At 58.4% G+C, this 23,093-nt stretch overlaps 2 protein-coding genes across 2 annotated transcripts in view; one reads left to right on the top strand and one right to left on the bottom strand.

Moving 5' to 3' along the window:
• LOC144241137 (chloride channel protein ClC-Ka) overlaps positions 1–6,714 on the top strand; it is a 12,260-nt gene extending 5,546 nt beyond the window's left edge. Inside the window, exons 13-21 of the mRNA XM_077775585.1 lie at positions 242–419; positions 897–966; positions 1,137–1,247; positions 1,567–1,780; positions 2,694–2,827; positions 4,765–4,853; positions 4,988–5,071; positions 5,786–5,872; positions 6,219–6,714. Coding sequence (XP_077631711.1) covers positions 242–419; positions 897–966; positions 1,137–1,247; positions 1,567–1,780; positions 2,694–2,827; positions 4,765–4,853; positions 4,988–5,071; positions 5,786–5,872; positions 6,219–6,266 — 1,015 coding nt within the window. The 3' untranslated portion in view covers positions 6,267–6,714. The remainder of the gene's footprint in view (positions 1–241; positions 420–896; positions 967–1,136; positions 1,248–1,566; positions 1,781–2,693; positions 2,828–4,764; positions 4,854–4,987; positions 5,072–5,785; positions 5,873–6,218) is intronic.
• A 1,230-nt stretch (positions 6,715–7,944) lies between these two features.
• FAM131C (family with sequence similarity 131 member C) lies at positions 7,945–13,177 on the bottom strand. Its single transcript, XM_077775803.1, has 6 exons — positions 13,066–13,177; positions 12,019–12,054; positions 11,699–11,792; positions 9,575–9,757; positions 9,190–9,300; positions 7,945–8,361 (listed from the first exon to the last, which is right to left on the bottom strand). The coding sequence occupies exons 1-6, from the start codon at positions 13,147–13,149 to the stop codon at positions 8,078–8,080; spliced, it is 792 nt and encodes a 263-aa protein (XP_077631929.1). The 5' UTR covers positions 13,150–13,177; the 3' UTR covers positions 7,945–8,077.
• Positions 13,178–23,093: the final 9,916 nt, after the last annotated feature.

Below are 23,093 nucleotides of genomic sequence, written 5' to 3'. Positions count from 1 at the left end.
TCCCGGGTAAGGGGCGCGGGGCTGGGGTGGGAGTGGGGAGCCCCATCCATCACCCACTTCGTGCCTGTCATCTCGTGTAATCCCCACCACACCTGTAAGGGGAAGCTTGTGGCTCATCCTCAAGTTCCAAATGAGGAACGGCAGCTCTGGGACATCAGAGCCCTTCCCAAGGGGGGGAGTGGCAGAGGAGGCTTTGAGGCAGGAATGGCCCCCCAGCCCCCTCACCGACCTGCCCCCTGCACCAGCTGTCCATGAAGGAGCATCTGGACTCCCTGTTCGACAACAACTCGTGGGCACTGATGACCCGGAACTCGTCCCCACCCTGGCCCAAGGAGCTCGACCCCCAGAACCTGTGGTTTGAGTGGTACCACCCACGGTTCACCATCTTTGGGACCCTCGCCTTCTTCCTGGTTATGAAGGTGGGTGCCGGCCCCCACCCCCCGGGAGCGCACAGAGTGGAGACCAGCCTGGGAGGGGAGACATGGTTGCATGTGGCACAGCGCCTGGGGGCTGGCCTTCCACTCAGACCGCCTGATCTGCCTCTTGCCAGCTGTGTGGCCCTGGCTGAGTTGCTTCAATTCTCTGAGCCTCAGTTTCCCCATCTTTAAAATGGGGTGGTTGCTGTGCTTACCTCCAAGGGAAGGTTGAGAAGGAAGAAAGGAAAGCCCTTGACGCAGTGCCAGGCACATAGTAGATACTTTGTCAGGGCGGGTTTCCTGCCCTTGGTCAGCGCCTTCCTGACACCAGACACTGGCGACAGCCGTGCCCACACCCCCTCCTCCCCCCTGGGACACTCCCCTGTTCCTTGTCGATTCCTTCTTGTCCACTCCTGTCCGGCTGCTTCTGACCTCTGCCCCCCACCCCCACCCCCACACCCTGTTTCCTACTGCCCACAGTTCTGGATGCTGATTCTGGCCACCACCATCCCCATGCCTGCTGGGTACTTCATGCCCATATTCATCTTCGGTGAGTCTGGGGTTCCGACGGTCCGAGAAGTTCAGGGTTAGTGGGGCAGGGCCATGGCTCTTGGCCCTTCCCCTCCCTCCTCAGACGGCACTGAGGCTGGTCCCCAGGAATGGAGGGCTTATGGGAGCTGGGTCAGCGTGTCTCCCCCTCCTCATGCTGTCTGCGGCCAGGAGCTGCTATCGGGCGCCTCATTGGGGAGGCCCTCGCCGTTGCCTTCCCTGAGGGCATCGTGGCCGGAGGGGTCACCAACCCCATTATGCCGGGAGGGTACGCCCTGGCAGGTGAGTCCCCACTGGGCAGGGAGACATGGAGCTGGGCTGGACCTGGAGGATTGGCCTGTGGTCCTGCAGGGCACGGGGAGTCACCGAGCGTCCTCCTGAGCCCCCTCCTTGAGCCCCATCCCCTGAGCCCCCGTTATGCTCTGTAGCACCCATCTTGTCCCTGACGCCCCACACTCCCCCTCACCCAGCCCAGCCACGGGGCCTCTTCCAGCACGTGGCTTCTGGGCGATTTCCGCCAAGCACTCGGCCATAGCCCCAGTGGCTCTGCCCTCTGCTGGCCCCTGGCCTGAGCCACCCGCCGGGGCTCTGCGCCCTGTAGGGGCTGCGGCCTTCTCAGGTGCTGTGACCCACACCATCTCCACGGCGCTGCTGGCCTTCGAGCTGACTGGCCAGATAGTGCACGCCTTGCCGGTGTTGATGGCCGTGCTGGCAGCGAACGCCATTGCCCAGAGCCTCCAGCCTTCCTTCTATGATGGCACCATCATCGTCAAGAAGCTGCCATACCTTCCATGGATCCGAGGTCGAAAGATCAGGTGAGAGGTGCCCACCTTGGGCTGGTTGATGGGGGTGATGGGTCTGGGTGGGCTGGGGTGAGGCCCCCCCCCCTCCAAAAACCCTCACTGTGGCTGACCTTGGACGCGGGTGGTATGGAAGGGGCCAACACACAGTCATCTCGTCCCCACTCTCTGCGGCTCCCTCCAGGACCTTGGGCAAGTCCTTGGCCTCCTGCGCCTCTGTGTCTTATTAGCTGTCAGTCTGTCCTCACGACAGAAGGGCAGAGATTGCCCATTTGCTGGAAACCGGGGCTCAGAGAGATGCCTTGTCTTACTCCCATCACACAGAGAATCAGGGCCAGATCTGGAAGGCCCCTCCTCTCTCCCACTCCTGCTCTGCTGTCCTGGCTGGGACACGGGGAGCTAGAGTCAGGCTTTCAGGTCCTCACATGGCCAGACGGGGCCAGAGTAGCCTCTGCTCCCAGAGAAGCAGAACTAAGAGGCCCTGAGAGTCCTGGGCCCAAGGCCCAGCTTCCAACATGTGCAAGCTGCCATCTTGCTCCAGACCTCAGTTTCTCCATCTGTAAAATGGGGGTGGCTATTCCAGGGATTTTCAAACTTTAAAGCTATTTTTTCATTTTGCCATAAAACTTTTCTTCAAATGAAATTTTCCAGGGAGGCTTCTGAGTAAAATAGTCCAAACTGGGACAGTCTGGGGGGTGGGGGTGGGGTGGAGATAAGGGGTTTGGGAGCTAGGAATCCAGAGTCAGGTCGTAGGTGAGCTGGGCCCCGAGTTCCTCCCCACCTTGGGGTTCTGGGAGTTGCTCATCCTAGGAATCTCTCAGCACCTGCCCGCAGCCAAGAAGCAGCTCCCCTCAGGTACCCCTGCCTCTTCCTGGGGTCTGGATACCCCTCCACTCCAGGACCTGAAGGGAGCACCCTCTGCCTTCAGCTCTCACCGGGTGATTGTGGAGCACTTCATGAACTGTACCATCACCACACTGGCCAAGGACACACCGCTGGAGGAAGTGGTCAAGGTCGTGACCTCCACAGACATAGCCAAGTACCTCCTGGTGGAAAGCACAGGTGCCTGGCAGGAAGGGGGGAAGCATGGGTGGGGAGGGCACATTCCCTCTGCCTTTCTCTTCAGCCCTGGAGGCTCAGGTCCAGCAGAGGGAAAGCAGGGCATTGGACCTGTCAGGCACCTGACTCTGCATCTTCTCTCTGCAACTGTGTGACCTTAGGTGGGTCACATCACCTCTCTGAGCCTGTTTCCTCACTGGTAAAATGGAGATAGTAACCGCCCTCCCTTGGGGGTAGGTGACATGTTTAAATGAGACGCAGGATTGTCAGGGACTCCACGGATGCCTTTAGGAATTTTAGAAACCAGGCCTCGTGTGCTTGGGAGTGGGGATAAAATGTTGGGAACACTACGAGGGTCCCCCCTTCAAGCTTTCCCCAGCTAGTCACCTCTCTCGAAACCCTGTTGCCATGAGAAAGAGATCTCTTTAAAGAAAATGGACGGGCGCATTTGTTAAAAGACACACAAGCTGAATCTTGGGGAAGAATCCAGCTAAGCATCATCTCCCTCTGGGGCAAGTACAGTAAGAGTGGGAAAGACATGCGGGGGTGGGGGGCGGGGGGAGGCAGCTATGTCCATTCAGGCCACTGTCAGCCCACATGTGCAAACAAGACAAGGTACGCCCTTGGCAAGCACAGCACAGCTGGAGTTTGATTCCCACTCATCCTTTCAGCAGGTGCCTTGTTCAGTGAGCCACCTTCACAACTGGATGGGTCACCCTCATACCCACCCCAAGAGCTCATAAAGCCATTTATGAGCAACAGAATCCTGGGCAAACCCCTTAAGATCTATGAATTGCTGTTTCCCTCCCTGGAAAACAGGGACCCATACAATATGGAGCTGTCAGAGGCGCTCACCCTAAATGCCAGGCCCCCTCCTCACTCAAAGCAGGATACCTTTAACATTATCCCACAGAATACACCAAATATTCCATTTGAAAATATTTGCATATGTATGGATCCCCCAGGAGGCTTCACCTCCTGGATCAAAGACAGAACTGGCCTCCAAGACAAAGTCTACTTTTACCCTCAGAGCCACAGGAAACAGAGCTCTCAACCAGCACGGGCCCAGGCTGGGGGACCCTGCCGCTTGCCTAAAAGATAACTTTAATTGTTATTGTTGTTGTTGCTTAAAGGGAGAGTATTTACATGTCTAGTTGTGAAGTTTTAATTTTATGTGACAAGAAGGAAGCACACCGGGGCTGCCCCCTCAAAACCAAGTCCAGGGGGCGCCTGGGTGGCTCAGTCGGTTAAGGTTCCTGGGTTCGAGCCCCGTGTCGGGCTCTGTGCTGACAGCCAGCTCAGAGCCTAGAGCCTGTTTCAGATTCTGTGTCTCCCTCTCTCTCTGCCCCTCCCCTGCTCATGCTCACTAGCTCTCTCAGAAATAAACAAAACATTAAAAAAACAAAAAACAAAAAATGGAGTCCATGCCAGCTCCAGTCATAGCCCGGAGTGAGGCTTGCCAAGCCCTCAGCACACAGTAGGACCTCAGAACATGGTGGCCTTCCGGGTTCACATTTCTCACCGGGCTGAGCCAGATGTGAAAGTCCCTGTGGGAAATGAGGGGCAAAGCCCAGCCCTGCTGCACAGACATCATGCATTTCTCCCCAGTCTGCTCCTGCCTAGAGGCCCTGCCACAGGGACACATAAGGGAGGGCAGGTAAGCTCCCGGCCCCCTGGCAGCCTTACCTTACCCAGCTCCCTCAACTACCATCCCTCCACATCAGAAGCTGAGTGACGTTGGGCAAGACAATCAACCTCTCTGTGCCTCTGAGCCTCAGCTTCCTCTTCTGTAAAACAAGAGATAAGACTTGCTGACACGCAGGCTGCCTCAGGTTCCCGAGAGTCACGAGAACAGCCAGTACAGTTCTTGGCACATAGTAAGTGCCCGGCAGATGTAAGTTTCCTCTTCCTAATGCGGCTGTCTCCCTCCACGCGTGCAGAGTCTCAGATACTGGTGGGCACCATGGAAAGAGCCCACCTGGTGCAGGCACTCCAGGCCGAGCCACCTTCCTGGGCTCCAGGACACCAGGTGAGTACAGGATGGGGAGCGGTCACAGGGTAGTGAGGGGAGGGGCCTCTGGGAAAGGTGATTTGAGGGGGCCAGCCTGGAGGAGGGGGCGGGGCGGCTGGCCCAGGCTCCCATGATCCTTCCCCCATCCCCAGCAGTGTCTGCAGGACATCTTGGCTGGGGGCTGTCCCGTGGAGCCAGTGACCCTGCAGCTGTCTCCAGAGACCTCCCTGCACCAGGTAGCCGGAGGTAGTGGGGAGGAGTGGGGCGTGCAGGCATGCGGGCAGACAAGGGCTGTGGGATAGAGGGAAAGAGCCCAGGAGGGGAACTTAAGCTCCCGCTTTCTTGGCACACTCTGCTTCTCTTGGGTCTGCTTCCTCATCTGCAGAATGGACACAGCAGTTCTTGTCCTGTCCGTCCTTTATTCCTAGGGCTCCTGGGAAGAGGGAGAGCTTGGGGGAGCAGAGGCCTCTGGGTGGAGAGATACAGTAGTTAAAAATACGTCTTTGCATCAAGGCACAGAGGGGTCTCAGTTTCAGGTCTACCATATTCTCCTCGTGTGATCTTGGGCAAATTACTGAATCACTCTGAATTCTGATCCAGTGTCACTCTGCAACACAGAGCCTGGCACATGGGGTCGGGCGCCTGGGGCTGGCCTCAGCCCCTCTGTGCCACTGGATGATGCAGGGTCCGTCTAAATTAACGGGTCCTTGCCATTGGTCCCTTGTGTGGACTCTGGAGACCTCTGGTGGTCATGGCGGGCATTGNCACCACTACGGGTCCCCCCCACCCCTTCCCAGGCTCAGAGACAGGCAGGTGGGCACCCCTGGGACAGAGCCCAGGCCAGGGCCTCCACCTCAGCTCACAGCCCCCAGGCCAGGGAGAGATTGAAGCTAGAGAGGCCGGCTGAGCAGCACATGTCCTCCAATGTCTCCTAACAACCCCTCCTCCAGGCACACAATCTCTTCGAGCTGTTGAACCTTCAGTCCCTCCCTGTGACATCTCGGGGCAGAGCTGTAGGCTCCGTGTCTTGGGTGGAGGTACGAGGGTCCCAGGGGTGGAGCAAGGCGGAGGAGCCACGCTCTAGCAGGCCGGGGAGGCAAGGGGAGCACCAGCATCCTCCCACCCAAATTTAGAGGGGCCTCACTGGATTCTGATAAGCCCTACTTTTTGGCCCAGAGTGGCTAGCCAGTTTTGTGGCCAGTGGCCCATCCTGCCATTCTGTGAACCTAAATAATCCCATCTGTGCAGTAGTGGAGGGGGCAGGGCACTGGCTTCAACACTCACCCCAGAATCAACCCTGAGTAGAGTCCGATAATACTGGAACCCCCACTCTCAGCCTCTTCTACATCCTCCCTCCCCCCAAACCCTCTTTCTCTGTTCTAGTTGAAGAAAGCAATTTCTAACCTGACAAACCCGCCAGCACCAAAGTGAGCCAGCCTGGCTAGAGGAAACAGAGCGCCTCAGCTGCCCTGGTGAAGGGGGCTGGCCAGGGACCCTGCCTCTCTCCCCCATCACAACACGCCTGCAGCCCCGCTCAACTCCTCGGTGTAGCGGGCAGCTCTAACCAAGCGCCGAAGGGGGTTCCCTGTTCACCATGATCCGTCCTGGGTGCCACAAGCACTATGTGCCTTAAAAGACAAGTTCACCTTGGACAGAGCTGAACTGGAGACTGCAGAAAAGCAGTGGACTGTGGGTGCTCATAGAAAATTCGCCATTCGCAGTGAAGACATGGGTATGGGCTGTCACCAAGGGCGGGCACAGATGCGTTCTGGGGGGTGTAGGACTCCCAACCAGAGGCTCCTGAGAAAAATAAAGCTGATTCCCAGAGCTGCAGACCCCCTTGCCTCAGCTCCTGGGGTGGTGACATACCTGCGCTGGCCCTGAGCGAGCTCTTGGGGCCCCCTGGTGGCCACGTGGGCATCACAGGCCCGGGCCTCTGGCTTCCCACTGCTCCTCCTGCGCCCCCTTCCTGGCACGGAAATAAACAGGAGAGCAGGTCCCCGCCAGGTCTCATGGTGCTTGTCCTCAGGTATAAGAAGAACCCTCACCCCAGCCCCAACTTCCTCCTTGGCTGAGCCGGGGCTGATAAAGCAGTGTCCCTGGGCGTGGCTCCTGGGGGCTCTGCAGAACCTTGGGCATCGTCCATGGGGCCCCACGTGGCTGGGTGGCAGTAGCTGGACCGCCTGTATGTGTGCTGGGGCACAGGGACCCTCCCCTAAGTCCCTCTAGAAGCCCCTTACCCCAGGAGCCCGAGGACACACCTTCCCCCAGAGACCAGGCCAAGTTCACTGGGTGAATCCACCACTTTAATGTCTGCAGAGAACCTTCAGGGGTTCAGGAGGAGGGTGCAGGGAAGGGCGTAAGGGCACCAGGGAGCAGGTTCAGAGAGTGAGGGAGGAACAGACCCTCCAGTGACAGAGATTCTCGTGAAGGGGGCTGAGAAATAGACACTTAGCTACCAGAGAGGCCGCCCCACTTCCCAGGGCGGGGAGGTGGGGGAGGATAGAGGGCACGGACACAGAGGGAGGGGGAGGGACTGAGCCCCGGGGTCAAGGCAGGGTCCCCAGATCCCACTCCAAGTGGGTCTCCTAGGCCCTTCTGCGGCTGTCTGCCTGGGGGCCCAGCTGCAGGTGCCTCCGGGCAGCTTGCCCTGGAGTCCGCTGAGAACCCTCGAGCTCACGGATGGCAGAGACCCTGCGGGGAAGGTGCCCACCTGAGCCGAGTAAAGAAGGGAGAAGGGGGTTATGGCTCCCACTGCTGGGGCAGGTCCATGGAGGCACACAGTGGTCCACGGGAGTTCTCGGACCCCCATCCCTGCTGCACCCACCCTCTGCCTGCCCTGAGGGGTCAGGAGATGCCCAGCCCAGACCCCAACGTCCTGATAATGCCTGGGCTGCCCCCCAGGCAAGGTCACAGTAGGAGGCGGCTCTGAGCCATCTGGCCCCCACCTCAGTTATAGAACACCTCATCTTCCTCCTCCGAGAGGGACATGCTGTCCACCGAGGGGAGGGAGCCCTGCACGTGGGCCCCACCCTCAGGCCCCGAGCCCCTAGGCAGCGGCCTCCAATGCTGCTGTTCCANCCACGGGAGTTCTCGGACCCCCATCCCTGCTGCACCCACCCTCTGCCTGCCCTGAGGGGTCAGGAGATGCCCAGCCCAGACCCCAACGTCCTGATAATGCCTGGGCTGCCCCCCAGGCAAGGTCACAGTAGGAGGCGGCTCTGAGCCATCTGGCCCCCACCTCAGTTATAGAACACCTCATCTTCCTCCTCCGAGAGGGACATGCTGTCCACCGAGGGGAGGGAGCCCTGCACGTGGGCCCCACCCTCAGGCCCCGAGCCCCTAGGCAGCGGCTTCCAATGTTGCTGTTCCGGGCTGGGGGGCTGGGGGTCGGCAGCTGTGACGGGGGGCTCATCGGGCGAGGGCCAGCCATCAGGGGAGAGGCCAGGGGAGGAGAAGGCCAGAAGACTGTCGTCCTGCGAGGGGCCGCTCAGAAAACTGTCCTGTAGGTAGACGCTCTCCAGGTCTGGAAAACCAACCGGAGGGGGAGGGGCCATGAGGACCGGAGTCCCGGACCCCACTCCTCACCCTCTCCTGGTGTGTGAGGGAAGGTGGGGGGCCGTGTTTGGTCACTGCTGAGCTGTGTGACCTTGGGCAAATCACGGAACCTCTCTGAGCGCCAGTTTCTCTCTGGGGGGTTCCAGGGGTGGTGGAGTGAGTGGAGGAGTTAAACACAGACTGTTGTCTGCACTCGAATCTGAATCCTGTGCTCTGAAAATTGTTCTTTCCGAACAATTGAACCACTGAAACCAGGGTTCTTTCCGGGCCTCCGGGCCCTTCCCTCCCCTCACTGTCAGAGGAAGGATCAAATGAAATAATGGGTAATGCAGGCTTCACCCAGGACCAAGGCCTGTTGAAGCAGTAACCTGGGGTGACCTGGGGCTCTAGAAAAGTGGTTGGTTGTGCTAGGTATTAAGGTTCAGATCCTGGCTCTGATGCCTCTAGCTGTGTAACCTAGGGCAAGTTTTCTGGTGCCTCAGTTTTCCTGAGATAATAACAGGGCCTACTTCTTAGAGGTGTTGTGAGGATTAAGTGAAATAACACATGTAAGGCACAACACACTTAATCCCCGTTATTACTATTATTCTCTCCTTTACACTTAGGGCTCTCCTCGGGCAGCGGGCAGGGCAAGGATCCGCAGCCCCATTCCACAGATGCAGAAACCAAGGCTGAGGGAAGGGGGGCTTGTCCGTGGTCACAGTGCATCTGATGGCAGGGCAGGCACCCAGGCCCTGCTCTGCTCCACCAGCCCCTCCCCGCCCCCCACCCCGCCCCGCGCCCCGCATGGCCATACCCTGCAGCTGGACGATGTCCTGAGGGCCGTTCTCGGGGTGAAGCTCCTCGTTGTCCAGCGAGGACCAGGCGCTCAGTGTGGCCTCTGTGATAGCAAACTGTTCGGCCACCCCTGGGAGAGGGGGGACAGTGGGACTCGGCTCAGCAGGGACAGGGCAGAGGTGCGGGCGGGACCTCGGCGCCAGGACTCGCGGGCGCCGGGCACCCTCGCGGCGAGCTGGGCTGTCCATCCAGGCCCCGGTGATCAGAGCGCCCACCTAATGCCCTGTCCACCCCCTGGCATTTTTTTGCCTTGCCTAGACAATGCCCATGTGGTGACCCTCGGTCCCCTAAGGACCAGAGACCCGACCGTCCTGTCCCCATGCTCCCCGCCCCCAACCGCTGACCTGCCGCAAAGCGGGCCTCCCGCAGCTCATCCGGAAGGCAGCAGTAGTGCTCATCCTCGGCGGGGGACGGCTCCCAGCCTGAGCGCTGGGCACGCCAGCCCTTCCACTCGATGAGGTGGGCCACGCGGCCACGCGCCATGGCCGTGGGCTTGGTGATGTGGTCCTTGATGCTCTGCACCACCCCTGGGGGCACGGAGGGCAGCTGGGTGACCGCTCTGACACAGAACCCAGCTCAGGGCCCCACCCCCACTACCCCAGCCACTCCCAGTGGCCTGTACCCTCCCATCCATCAATGCTCTGTGCTCACCCAGTACCCTGTGTCCTCAAAGCCCCCTACCCACAAAGCCCTGTATCTATCTGTGCAAGTCTCCCTGCCCTGCCCATGCCCACTCTGTGCCCCACGCCCTCCCCAAGCCCCAAGGTCCCACCTCACTTAGCTGCTCCCCACTCATGTGGAGGTTCCATACCCCCCAGCAGCCGCTCTCAGGCAATGTTCCCCTCCACTTGGTGCTTCCTCCCCAGGCCTGCCACACCTCATTCCCTTTGACCAGGTTCAGACCCCTCTGCCCCAAAGATCCACTCGGGATCCACCTGGCCCTCTCCCTTCATCCATTACTTGATAAGTGCTGAGAGAGCACCCCCTTTGCCAAGGCCAGTGCCAGCTCTGCTGACGCTGTGTGTCAGGGGAGACCTGTGTGGGAGGCGGCATACCAGGAAGGCTTCCTGGAAGAGGTGGACTGAGGTTGAGCTTTACAGGTAGGTTGGTAGGTTTGTAGGTGCCTTGGACAGATGAAGGCAAGACTGGAGGCTATTTCAGAGATGAGACGAGGAGGAAGGCATGGAAGAATCTGGCATCATTCCAGGACTCCCAGGGATGAGAAGTGGGGGTAACTAGGACTGGGGTGGAAGAGGCTGGGGAGCCCACCAGGGGCTAGACTTGGGGCTGGGAGAGCCAGACTAAAGACTCTGGCATTTTCCTTCTAGCAGTGGGGAGCCACAGCAGGCTAAGGAGCAGGAGAGTGGCTGCTGAGGTGAGATCTGTTGTTTAGGAAGAGCGTCCTAATTAGGGGATGGGCCCAAGGGTGGAGATGAGGCCCCATCAGGAACCATTAAAGGGATCCAGCGAGAGACAGGACAGGGCCTGGGCAGCGGGGACGCCGGCCCGGGGGTTCTCAGGGGTAGACCGGCTGCGTGCGGAAGTTGACAGAAAGCGCTGTCAGGAATGATTCAGCGTCTCTCTGAACCGAGGCCGAGCACAGTCACTGGGATCTCAGAGCCACGACGCAAGGAACAGCAATATTTAAGCAAGACGGGGTATCCACCAAGGACCACCAGAGCCATAGAACAGGAAATGGGAAGGACGGAGGCGAGGAAGAGGGGGAAGCCCCCCGCCCCAAGCTAGATGCGCAGGCAGCCAGCAAAGGTCCTCGGAGGAGGCTTGAGTGGCCCCTGCAGGGCAGGTGAGGCACAGGAAGGGGGTTTCCAGTGGGAAACGGTCCAGGCAAACGGGAGGGAGGGCAGGGCGGGCACTCTGGGGGACCGTGACAGGTTTAGGGAGACGGGAGCCTCGGGTACATGGAACAGACCTGTGAGCAAAAAGGCTGGCGAGCTGAGAACAGCCTGGAGACTTGCCCTTGGCTGAGGGCGGTGGCCTCACCCAGAGATGCCCTGGAGGCCGGAGAGTCTCCCCAGAGGCAACAATGGGCCAAAGGGGGAGTGATACCCACCAGCCTCCGGGCGTGAGTTCCCTCGGGCGTCAGGCTCAGAACGCCTCCTCCCGCAAGCCCCAGCTTTGCTGAGCTCCCCCCCACCCCCCACCCTGCTGCCTCACTCCTACAAACCGCCCTTGAGGACAACCCCTCAACAAAGCACTCGCACAGGTGGGGTGACGGGCAACCTGCATCTGCTGCAGAGGTCTGAAAACTCGGGGCCGGCCCCTCGCAGCTTCGGGATACCTCAGCAACTTAACCCGACGCTAAGTCACCCCTCCAGGCAGAACCCGGCGTGGAGCGTGGCTTCTGGAAAATGGTGGATGTGGCAGGGCTGCGCCCTCCCCGTGGCTAGTGTCGGGGAGGGGGGTGGGGGCGTGCTAACTCCAAGGTAGGAGAGGGCAGTCGGGCCTACCCACAAGGGACGAGGTGGCCAGAGCTGCCACGCTGTAGTTGCTGGAGCAGGACCTGGAGTCGGACCGGTAGCCGTTGGTGGTCTGGAAGCACCTCTGCGGAAGGAGACGTGCCAGATGACACCCCCGCCCCCCCCCACTCCCGTCCCCACGAGGCACCCTCCCTGTGCCCACTCCCACAGGGCCATCCCACCCCGCTGTTTTCCTCGGGGCCCCCTCCCCCAGGGCCGGTGGGACTGGGTGCCCAGGCTGGGCACTGCACAGCGAAGGGCAATGGTGTCAGCTGTGGCTGGCTGGACCGGGGAAGGGCAAACGCACGGACCTGCCAAGGATCCCAACAGAAATCCATCTGTTTGTCCTAAAAGGAGAGGAGAAAGAGGGTCAGGCAGGGCTTGGCACGCAGCGCCAGCAGAGGGCGCAGGCATGGGGCCCTGGGTGGTGGCGTGGGTCAGCCTTCTGGTATTGCCTGAGGTCGGGGTCTGCCTACTCGGGGTCGTGCCCTGGCTTCCCCTTGCCGTGCGGAGAAAGACGTGGGGTGGGGGCCGGGCAGTGGTGGCTCTGCCAGGAGGCAGTGGGTGTAGGAGATAAATCGGACCTGGGTTTGAGTTTTGACTCTGTGCTTTCCACCTGGGGATCCTTAGACGAGTGCCTTAACATCTCAGAACGTCAGTGTCTTCCTCTCGAAAATGTTGATGATACCATTTACCTCACGGGTCATCATGAAGCAAGTGACATGATGCAAAGGGTCCAGCGTGACACTTAGCATGTGTGTGTGCTAAAATATATATATATATATATTATAATAATAATAATTGTATCGACAGGTAGGTTCAAGCCACGACCTCTGGGGTGGGGGCGGAAATTATGCACCAAGATGTAAGGCCCCCAGCAAGCTCTTCCTAATGCATCCGGACTAAAAATGCCATTCCTTGGGGATGCTTGGCTGACTCAGTCGATAGAGCACCCAACTCTTGCTCTCAGGGTTGTGAGTTCAAGCCCCACGTTGGGTGTAGAGATTGCTTAAATAAATACACTTAAAAAAAAAAAAAAAAAAGAATGGACTTCTACCTTCCAGAGGGCAATGCAGGCTGCTGAGGGGTGGTGGCTGGGGGCGGGGGGACTTGTTATCTGCAAGGCTGAGTTAGTCTGGGTGGGAAAATCTCCAAGATGGGACTCTTTTCTAAACAAGCCTGGTCCAGGTCCTGGCTGCCCCAGCCTGACTCAGACCTGCATCCAACTGAATACCAAACACTGCGGGGCTCCGATCCCGCAGGAAGGGAAGATTGGAGAGGGTTCGGCTCCCTGCGGGAAGCTGTAGGGGACCCCCTGGGAACCAGGGCCTAGGTGGGGACGAAAGGTGACCAGTTACCTTGCCAGTGACATGGTCTGTAACAACAGCGGAGGGGTGGCTGGAGGGCAAGTCTGGGTTCAGGGGGCCGGTGCCCTGGGGCATGGGGCAGTCTTTGTGGGCACTTGTGAACAGATCTGGAAATACAATGACAGCAGGAACTCAGAAAAACCGCAAACTCTCCTTGTGAAGCTTGTTCAAACCAGCCCTGAGGGATGGGCGCTGTGATATCACCCCTTGTCATTTTGTAGAAAACAGAGACCCAAGGCCACGGTGGGTGAGGAGACCAGCCAGATCTCCTCCTGCCTGGTCCCCTCCATGGGAATCACCGCCCGTCTGCCGGTTCCTCCGTTTCCCCTAATTCCAGCACCCACATTCTAGAAGTTACAACCTCATGGTACCTCCAATCCAGTTACCCCACTATTTCCCACCAGCTCCTGGTGCCCTCACTTCCCTCCTGGCCCAGCCTGCAAGCCCTCCTTCCCGGAGGCTCTCAAGTCTCAACCGTGTTCAATGTCCCCTCGTCTCCGCGCCTGGACCTGCAAGTCGCTGGAGAAAGTCACCAGCCTCACACAGGACAGTCTGCGGATCCTTCTACACGTCTCCCATCCCCGCTAAGTTTGCTCCCCGCCAGGCTGACTCCCTCAGGTGTCTTTCCTTCTCAAACCGGCAACACTGACACCCCTCATTGAGATCCAGAAGCCTTTGGAGGGCTGCGCCCCATTTTTCTACTTCAAATCGTTACCCTGCCCGCATTTTGCCCACACCATCTGCTTCCCCTCCCATCCAAGGCCAGCCGTCCCAACAGGGGGCTGGGACCTGGCCCTGCCCTCCCCCCTCCCCCCTGCCTCCCTGCCCCAGGAGCTCCGCACTCCCTCTCCTCCTTTGGTCGTCCGGTTTGTCTGTCTGTCCGTGTCTCCCTCTTGGCCGCCAGTGTGGTGTGTGCAGCAATGCCTCTCCACTCGGGTCATTTGCCTGCAGCCCCGCTCCCTGCCCCTCTCACCGAGCCCCTCACCCATGCATCAGCCCCCTGCTACCCAAACTCCTGACCCCCTGCTTCCCCCCAGCTCCGCGCCCACTCCTCCGGCCCCTTCCAGGCTACACATAGAGCTGTGTTCGACCTCTACTTCCCGACTCCCATTTTCCCTCCACCCATTTCAGGCAGCCGTTCCCGAGGCAGCCCTCGACTGCCTGGCCAAGCCCAGGGGTTCATTGGCTTCTCAGGGGCACCGGCCCTCCCCACGCCACGCCCACTCGGGCTTCCCTCCCACCTCCACCGTCCCCATCCTCTGCTCATCTCCCTCGTCTCTCCCAGGGCATCTCATCCGGGAGGAGAGCGAGCCGCCCACATGTGCACCCACAGCCCTGACTCTGCGTGAGCCCCACGCTGAATTTCTGACTCCCTTCACGGATGTCCGACAGGTGTCTCAAGGAAACTCGGGCCCATCTTCCTTCACTTCTCCAATTTTAGAAAATGATGCAATGGTCCACCCAGCTGTACCAACCAAAACTCCAGTTTTCTCTGAGCACTGCCTTCCCCCAACCCTCCCAACCAGCAAGTCCTACTGGCTGGCTCTCTCCAGCCTCCCTTCCAGATGTATCTGTCTCCATCCCCACCACTGCTGCCCATGAGGGGGCACCCCCCCTCTCTCACCGGGACCACAAAAGGGTCCAGCCTCCTGGCACGCAGCACCCCCCTCTCCCCCCGCTGTCTTTGCTGAAAACCTGCCACTGGCTTCCTGCCATCACACCTGACGAGAGCCAGCCCCTCACCCTGCACGCCAGCCTGGCCCCTGTTCTGGCCACTCTGGCCTCCCTGCTGCTCCCCAAATGGCCCACTTATTCTCTGTCCTTGAGATCCCCTCCACCTGGAACACCATCCCCAGATCTTCCTGAACCGTGGCATTCAGGTCTCGGCTCAAGGTCACCTCCTCAGAGAGGCCCTCCCTGCCCCCACGGTCAAGCTTCCTTCACAGCAGCTGTCACTCTCTGACATTCTTGTGTTTCGAAGCATCCAATCCCTCCGGGAATGTGAGCCCATGAGCACAGAGACCATAGCAAGGAAAAGCTCTGTCCCCAGAGCCTAGAACAGTGCCTGGTACCTGGAAGGTGCTCTGTCAGCATCGTGGAATGACCTCTACTGTATTAGAGCAGTTAGCACCGGCTGTCTAGTAAGAGCACATGCGGGGGGCCAGGGACCGGCCCCATCGTGACGCAGTCTCGGGGCCTACCACATAGTAGGCTCGCAGAAGTTGCTGAAGGGATGACAAACCGAACTGATGAGCTGGAATTGCTGGACTGAATTCTTGGGCTGAACTGAAGAGGGCTCCACCTCCAGAGGGTAATCGGGAACACCCTTTACCATTCATTTAAGTAACCGTTTCTTCCTGATGCACTCCAAAGCATTCGCGCAGCACCTACTATGTGCAGGACTGTTCTGGGCACTAGGAACACTGTGGCAAACCAGACAAAGATGGTTTCTGCCCTTATGGAGCTGAGATGTTAGTTTGTTCGTTCGTTCGTTCGTTCATTCATTCATTCATTCTTCCATTCCTTTCTTCTCCTGCTGAGCATCCATTTAATGCATGTCTATACCATCCAAGCACCGGGGCACAGAGGTGGGATTAAGATTCCATCCCTTGGCCAACAGACACATGAAACAATACTCAGCGTCCCTCATCATAAGGGAAATGCAGNTATGGAAACCAACTTGACAATAAACTATTTAAGAAAAAAAAAAAAAGATTCCATCCCTGCCCTCTGGGAGCTCCCAGCTGGATGGAAACCAGTCCCAAAGCCCCTCACCCAAGCACAAGGCTGATGGGCAGCAGGGCGGGGGGGGGGGGGCATTAGCACCCGCAACTGCTCTTGTCCCCCACCCCCTCACCTGGTATGACTGCACAGACAGGATCCTCACACTGACCTAAAGAGGAAGGAATCCATGGCTCAAGTTTATAGATGAGGAAACTGAGGCACAGACGGGAAGTCACTAGCCCAGGGCACGCAGCCAGTAGCCGGCAGTCAGGGTCTGAGCCCCATTATTCTGACGCTGAGGCTCATGCTCTTCCAAAGCACAAAAGGAGTTCCAGTGAGCTCTGTGGGGGTCAGGGGCTGCACAGGAGAGCTGATGGGGGAGCCAGCCAGGAGGGGTGCCAGGAGGAGGGTGTTGTGGGCAGAGGGAGGGGCGTGCAGCTTGCACAAAACCATGGAGCCTGGAGGAGCAGAGATGTCTGGGCCGTGGCAGGGACATGGGGGGAGGGGGGCTCTGCAGGACATTGGTCCCAGCCTGCAGCGTCCCTGTCCTGGAAGCTGGCTCCCACCTCTCTTCTCTGGCTTAGGCAGCCAAGGCAGAGCCTGCAAGGGCTGATGGCATGGAATTATGGAGGGCTTCCTGGAGGAGGGTCTGCTGGCTGGAGTTGGGGAGTTTCAGGTGCTCCCAGAGGCAGGGGCTGGACTCTGGGCTGAAGTGCCTACCAGGAGGTGTTAGCGGGAGCGGGGAGGGGAGGTTGGGGAGCTGGAGGACAGCATGAGTGCTCCACTGACCCCCTCATGCCTTTGGATGGCTTTCTCTGGTTTTTGTGCACCCACAGCCCCTGCCCCATGGCTCGGCTCCCAGCTGGCAGCAACTGTGGCTCCTTCTGGGGAAGCCACCCTCCGGGAAGTGGGGCTGAATTTATGACCCTTTGTTTGGGGTTGGAAAGCTCAGAGTCCCTGCAGGATGGGGCTGCAGCCACCCTTGCAGGGCGACAGACCCTTTCACGGCCTCTCTCCTCGCCTTGCTCTCCCCATTCCCTTACTGGCTTCCTCCGGAAGATCTCCTTCACACACAGGTTGTACCCAGGTCCTCATTTCAGGGGCTGCTCCTGAGGAGCCGCTCCAAAGACAACGGGGTGAGGCTCTGGTGCCAGACTACCCCGTTCAAATCCCAGCTCTGCCCTTTACTACCTATGGGACCTTGACTTTGCCTCTCGGAGCCTCCATTTCTTCATCTGTAAAATGGGTGGTTGACTGTTCTTGTTCTCCAGGTATTGCCTACCAGGATCCAAAACAGAACAAAGAGGTACCGGGCACCCCCCTGTGGAAGGAGGCCACTGTCAAGGGCAGGGGAAGCAAACATCCTAATGGAGGTGGTTGAAACAGGCTCGTCTACCCCGTCCACCCACCACCCTTCTGACTCTGACTACTGATTGCTCCGCACAAGTGAAGTGAGGGGCTCTCAGAGACTCCCCTGCAGAAATGTGGGATGCCTGCAAGGGGAAGGCCAGCATCCTACCCACCTGCCCCACCCCTGGCTAGATGTGTGCACAGCTGGGGAGGGACAGCTCTGCCCTGTGAGTTTCTCAAGGGTCAACAGGACTCTGAGGAAGGGGCCATGTTTGAGTTTTTGCTGGTGCCCCCTAAGAGGGCTGCTTGCGGGACAAGGGGGCCCCAGCCCCCAGGGGCTAGAAGGTGGGCAACTTTAGGGGGCAAGGGAGTGGGGCTGGGAATGGAAGAGGTCAAAGCAGGCCAGATCTCCCATGCCAAGGGGGTCCTGCAGTGAGCAGGCCCCGCAGATGGCCCCTCGCAGAACTCACACATGCCTGGGACCCGTGGCCCCCGCCACCTCTTCATCCACCACTCTCCCTCTTGCACTCCAGCCATACTGATGGCTCAGACACACCCAGCACACTCCTGCCTCAGGGCCTTTGCACTGGCTGCTCAGTTCCTCCAGCTGGAATTCTCTCCTCCCACATAGCTGCGGGTTCACTCCTGCACCGCATTCAGGTCTCTGCCCCTCTCCTGCTCACACACACTCTCTCATCCCCCCCCACCTCAATATAAATAAACTTAAAGAGTCTGTTAAAAAATGATAATAAAATAAAATAGAACAGAAAATAGGGGAACCTACCGAGGAGTTGGGTTAAGTATTGTTTTGTGAAACTTCAGGTTAAATTGCACAGACACGCATGTGCCCACACAAGTGTGCATACACACCTGCGGTAAGAATTTTCCATGTGTGTGCTAGGTCATGATGCAAAATATATTTATTGCTGTGGGTTCCAGTCAAAACGTTTGAAATTGGCCATTCCTAGGATTCCAGCGTGCATAAGTAGGCAGAGTGGTGCTGGCTACGAGCTGTCCCAGGGAACTTTGAGAGGTGCCGGAATATTTCTAGGGGTGTCTGCTCGTGCCTGAAGCTGTTTTAAAACTGCGTGGTCTGCGGACCAGGGAGTAAGGGCAGCTGAGCACTGAGGAAGCTGGCAGGCAGTGTCAAAGCCCTGGAGCAGACATGACTTGAACAAGGTCATTGGTCAAGGTGGACCCGCAGCCCCTCGCCAGCTTTCCCGCCCCCTGCTTCATGTGGGGTGCGGGAGCCTCCACCAAAGCTGCCTTCTCCCCCTGAGGACTTTGGCCCCGTGATGTCACAGGCTGGTTGCCATGGAGACGTCAGGTAATAGAGCAGCCCAGGGTGAAGTCACAGGCTGCTCTTCGCCCAGCTGGGACCGGCAGCCTCCAGCCTCGTCACCACCAGCAACTGGAAAAACACAGTGTTTCATGTGGGGTGGGGGCTGGGGAGAGCCTGAGGGGACCCCTGGCTGCTCCTGTGGGTGCCTCCTTCTCCGAGGAGCAAGGAGCGGTGGGGCCCTCCTTCCTCTCCGGGTCCACACCCTACTCCTTTGACCTCAAGGTCTGGGGCCCCTTCGGAGAGCTGCCCCCTCCCCCACCTCTCCTGGCTACAGCAGTGACAAGCCTCCGGTTGCCTTGGCAACTTGGAAGGGGCCATCTTGATCCTTCAAGGAGAGGGGTGTCATCCAGGCGTCTCCTCTGTCCCTGTGCCTTCAACAGAGCTCTCTTCTGCCTACCAAGGATGCTTCCTGCCTTCTCACACCAGCTCCTCAATCTTCCTTAGGGTCCACCACCCAGACAGCTCCTCTTGACGTCTAACCTAAGCCCCTCTTGCTGCAAAGCTCACACTCTGGTTTTCTCTGCTTCTTCCCTGGGTGAGTCTGCAGCTCAGTTCCCTTTCACACCTGCCTCGGAGCCGTCTAGCCCTTTTCGCTGTTCTTTGGTGCTCACATCCCAGCCCATTAGTCACTGAGGTTGCCATCTGCCCCCAGAGCGTCTCCCAGGGCTCTGCACCCCAGGAGAGCAAGGAGGGCCCACGGTAACCCTGTTCGTTCCCAGCAGCCCAGAGAGGGTAAACTTCCTCTTGAAAGCACCCAGGAGGAGCACCTGGGTGGCTCAGTCGGTTAAGTGTCCAACTTGGCTTTGGCTCAGGTCATGATCTCACGGTTCATGAGTTCGAGCCCCGCATCAGGCTCTGTCCTGACAGCATGGAGTCTATTTGGGATTCTGTCTCCCTCTCTCTCTTCCCCAACCCCGTTTGTTCTGTCTCTCTCTCTAAATAAATAAATAAAAATAAACTTAAAAGAAAGAAAGAAAGCACACAGTAATAGAGCAGCAGCCTGGGTGCAAAGCTCCTCACCAGGGCCCTCCCTGCAGAGCCGCAGGCTTCGGCTCTAAGCTTCTCAGGACCCCTGTGGCTGAGTGCACGGCGCAGTCCCCCGGCCAGGGCCTCCCTGGGTGCGCCGCCGGCCGGCTGATGTCCAGGCCCCGTCCTAGTCTCCGAGGAGAACACGGCGGGCCAGGTGTGCTTTTTACAGTCCCTGCCCCGGGTCCAATCCCAGCGGTGCCACAGCCCCTGGGAGCTGTGGGCGCTCACCTGTGAGATGAGAATCCCCACATCCTCAGGAAAGGGCTCCCGAGGATGAAGCGCCCGTCACGTCAAACGGTGGCTGTCTGTCCCTTTCCCATTCAGACCTGAGGTCCTCTTTCTGGACGGGGTGGACAGATCTCGGTCCCCACCGGTGACCTCTGGTCCTGCCCCTAGGGCTGGAGCTTACGGTGGGGACTGTGCAGAGGGAGGTCACCAGGAGGCCTCTGTGCCTGGTGAGTCACTGCCATGACAGCAGGCTGTCACTCGGAGCTTGGCAGAGGCCTGGCCTCGAGTGGACAAAGTGCCCTCCTGCTCCCCAGGACATTTGTTTATAGGGCACCAGGGCCACAGCGGTAACTTCATCAGTGAGTTGATGTGGTGCAAGGGGGTCCGTTTCCATCCCCAACCAAGGATGGAGGGTGACAATGGGCCCTTTTCTCTAGGACCTTCCACACACCTTGACTCCTTTCTACTTCCTCTGCCATCCTGTGGCTCAGTCACTTTGATGAGCTATCCTAGAGCTCATCTTCTTCTAGCCTCACCTCCTCCAGGCAGCCTGCCTCAACTGGCCTCAGCTGTATTAGCCCTAATGAGCAAAGTCTGGCCTACAGTGATTTGCTGCCATTACTTATTGAACACCTACTATTTGTCAGGTCCTGTCCTAGGCCTTTTCATCCATTAGCTCTTGTTTAGCCCTCACTTAACCCCTGCAAGTAGGTATTACTGTGTCCATTTTACAGATGGGGAAACTGAGGCTCGGAGAAGTTAAATCGCTTCTGCAAAGTCACCAGCTAATAAGAGCAGAGATGGGGGTTCAAACCTAAATCAGTCTGAAATTCCAAAGATCGTGCTCAAACCACTAACCAGTGGTAATCCCTCAAGCTGTTTTTCCGTGTGTGTGTGTGTGTGTGTGTGTGCATGTCCGTGCCCTGCCTCCCCACTTAGACCACTCCATGGGCAAGGTTGCGTTTCTTTCCTCAGACAGTAAGCTCCTAAAGTTCAAGGCCCGATCTACTCCTTTCCTCAGTCTCCCCCAGTGCCCAGCATCGGACTGCTTGCTGGCTCTGCAAGGTGAGATGGTGCTGAGGGGCTGGGACGGGGTCACAGTCAGTGGGCCCTGGCTACTGTGAGTGGCTCTGTCTGGCCTCTTCAGAGCTGGAGCCTTCTTCCAGACATAACAGATGTCTGCCCAGAAAGGTTTCTGGGGCGCCTGGGTGGCTCAGTCGGTTTAGCATCCGACTTCAGCTCAGGTCATGATCTCACGGTTCGTCGGGCTCTGTGCTGACAGCTCAGATCCTGCCTGGAGCCTGCTTCAGATTCTGTGTCTCCCTCTCTCTCTGACCCTCCCCTGCTCACGCTCTCTCTCTCTCAGAAATAAATAAAACATTTTTAAAAATTAAAAAAGAAGTAGAAGAAGAAAGGCTTCAGTCTCCAACTTCTGCCCTCACCCCAGCACCCAGGGCGCTGAGACCCCCGGGGTGAGGCCAGGAGGCTGATGGGTTTGGTCGGAGGACATGGCTGGGGCAGGAGGGACCGGCAGAGAGGCGCCAGTGCCAGGGGCATGGGGTGGCCCTGCAGCTGGAGAGACGGAGGCAGACATGAACTCCCCCGCTCCATCCACTTTGTCACCAGCGGTGGCAGCCAAGCCCCAACCACGTGAGTTATTCCAAAAGTTTGTTGTTTTTAAGCACTGGCCATGCACTGGGTACCTCCCTCGTGTAGGGCACATTGGAAAGCAAAGGGCAGGCGGGCCCTCCCCAGGCGCTGGGCTACCACGGACTTGGATTCAAATCCTGCCTCTCGGTGTCCTGGCTGTGTGACCCCAGGTAAGACTCTTCCCGTCTCTGAGCCCCACATCTCTCCCCCAGGGTTGAATGAGGACAAACTCTAGTTCAGATAAGTAAAGGCTCAGCCTGGATCAGGCTAAGTGCCGGACAAATGGTAGCTTAATAGTCGATGATGGATACAAAGTAGCTCCTGGAAACAGCATTTGTTGCCTTACTCTGGTCCCCATTACTTTCCCCAAGTCCTCAGTACCTCAAGTGCCTGCCAGGAGGCAGCCAGGAGGCAGGATGGGGCTGCCCCGTGGCCTCCCCTTTCCTAGACAAGAGGGTCTCACTTAGCTGTACGCACAGAAGGGTGATAACAAAGCATTTTAAATGAAGCAAATAGTAATACTTAGGAGTGCTTACTACCTGCGGGGTGCTCCTCTGAGTGCTTTATAGGAATGAAGTCATTTAATCCCTGCCTAGCAACCCTAGGACATCAATACTGGTAATTAGTCCCATTTTAGAGATGGGAACACTGAGATATACGTCCAAGATTAAGTAGCTTGCTGAAGTCACAGAGCTAGTGAATGGTGTGGATGGGAACCTCGGCTGGCCAGCTCCAGCGTCTGCACCCCTGACCTCTCAGGCTTGGCACAGAGAAGTGAAGGGCTGCCCCATGCTGGTATGGGGTGACTCTCCCCCCCAGGTGTGGCCCGGACCTGGGGCTTGGGGTTTGGCTAGGGCGGCCCCATCTGGGTGTGGGCTCTGGGCTGAGTATGGACATAGCAAGAGGCTTGCCAGCCCTGGACTGGCTTCAGGGCTGCGTAGCAGGCACAGGGAAGTGCTTGGAGAAAGCAGTTGTTATTAGCACTGGGTGCAAGTATAGAGAACGGGGCTCAGAAGCTCGTGGAAGCCTGTCGCTGGAGAGGAGCAGGTCAGGCACCCGGGCTACCAGCTGGGGGTGTGGTGCAGAAGGCTAAGGGCACAGGCTCAACTATTTTCAGGTCACTCAACTCCCCCTCTGCGCAGTGTCCCATTTGTAAAACGGGGACTGTGATAGTACGTACCCCAAATTAGCTAGTTGTGCCTAAAATGCTCCAACCAATACATGGTAAGCCGTAAGCGCTCTGACGGCATTAGTGACAATTAGGGGCTGGGTGGTTCAGTCCCTGGGACCATAGTTGTCCTCTGCTCAAGTGGTCTAGGACCTTCTTTACCTTCGTCCAGCTTGCCCCCTGCATGTTGGGGCTGTAAGCCCCACCCCCTTGGGAAGCGGACAAGGTTAGAACACACAATTAGATCTGGAGGTGACATTCGGGAGCCCAAGCTGCAGGAGGAAGGGTGAAGAAAGTCCATCCTTAGCCTGGGTGACCTCAGACAGGCATGGCAGAGGGTGCCAGCCCCTGGGTAGGGGGTCAGAGGACCTGAGCCCCAGGCTGACCTTGGCAGGCACCTCTCTTCCTCTCTGGCCCCTGAACTGTGTTCAGTGGGTCTGTAGCCTCACAGCTCACAGGCAGGTCCACCCAGGCCCCCTGGGGTGGGATGGCCGAGCGATGGGGAAGGGACACGGTCACCAGGGAAAC

Source organism: Crocuta crocuta, unplaced genomic scaffold (assembly GCF_008692635.1).
Source record: "Crocuta crocuta isolate KB4526 unplaced genomic scaffold, BGI_CrCroc_1.0 scaffold127, whole genome shotgun sequence".
NCBI lineage: Eukaryota > Metazoa > Chordata > Mammalia > Carnivora > Hyaenidae > Crocuta > Crocuta crocuta.
The sequence above is the reverse complement of the archived record's forward strand: the minus strand, read 5'-3'. Positions and strand labels throughout refer to the sequence as shown.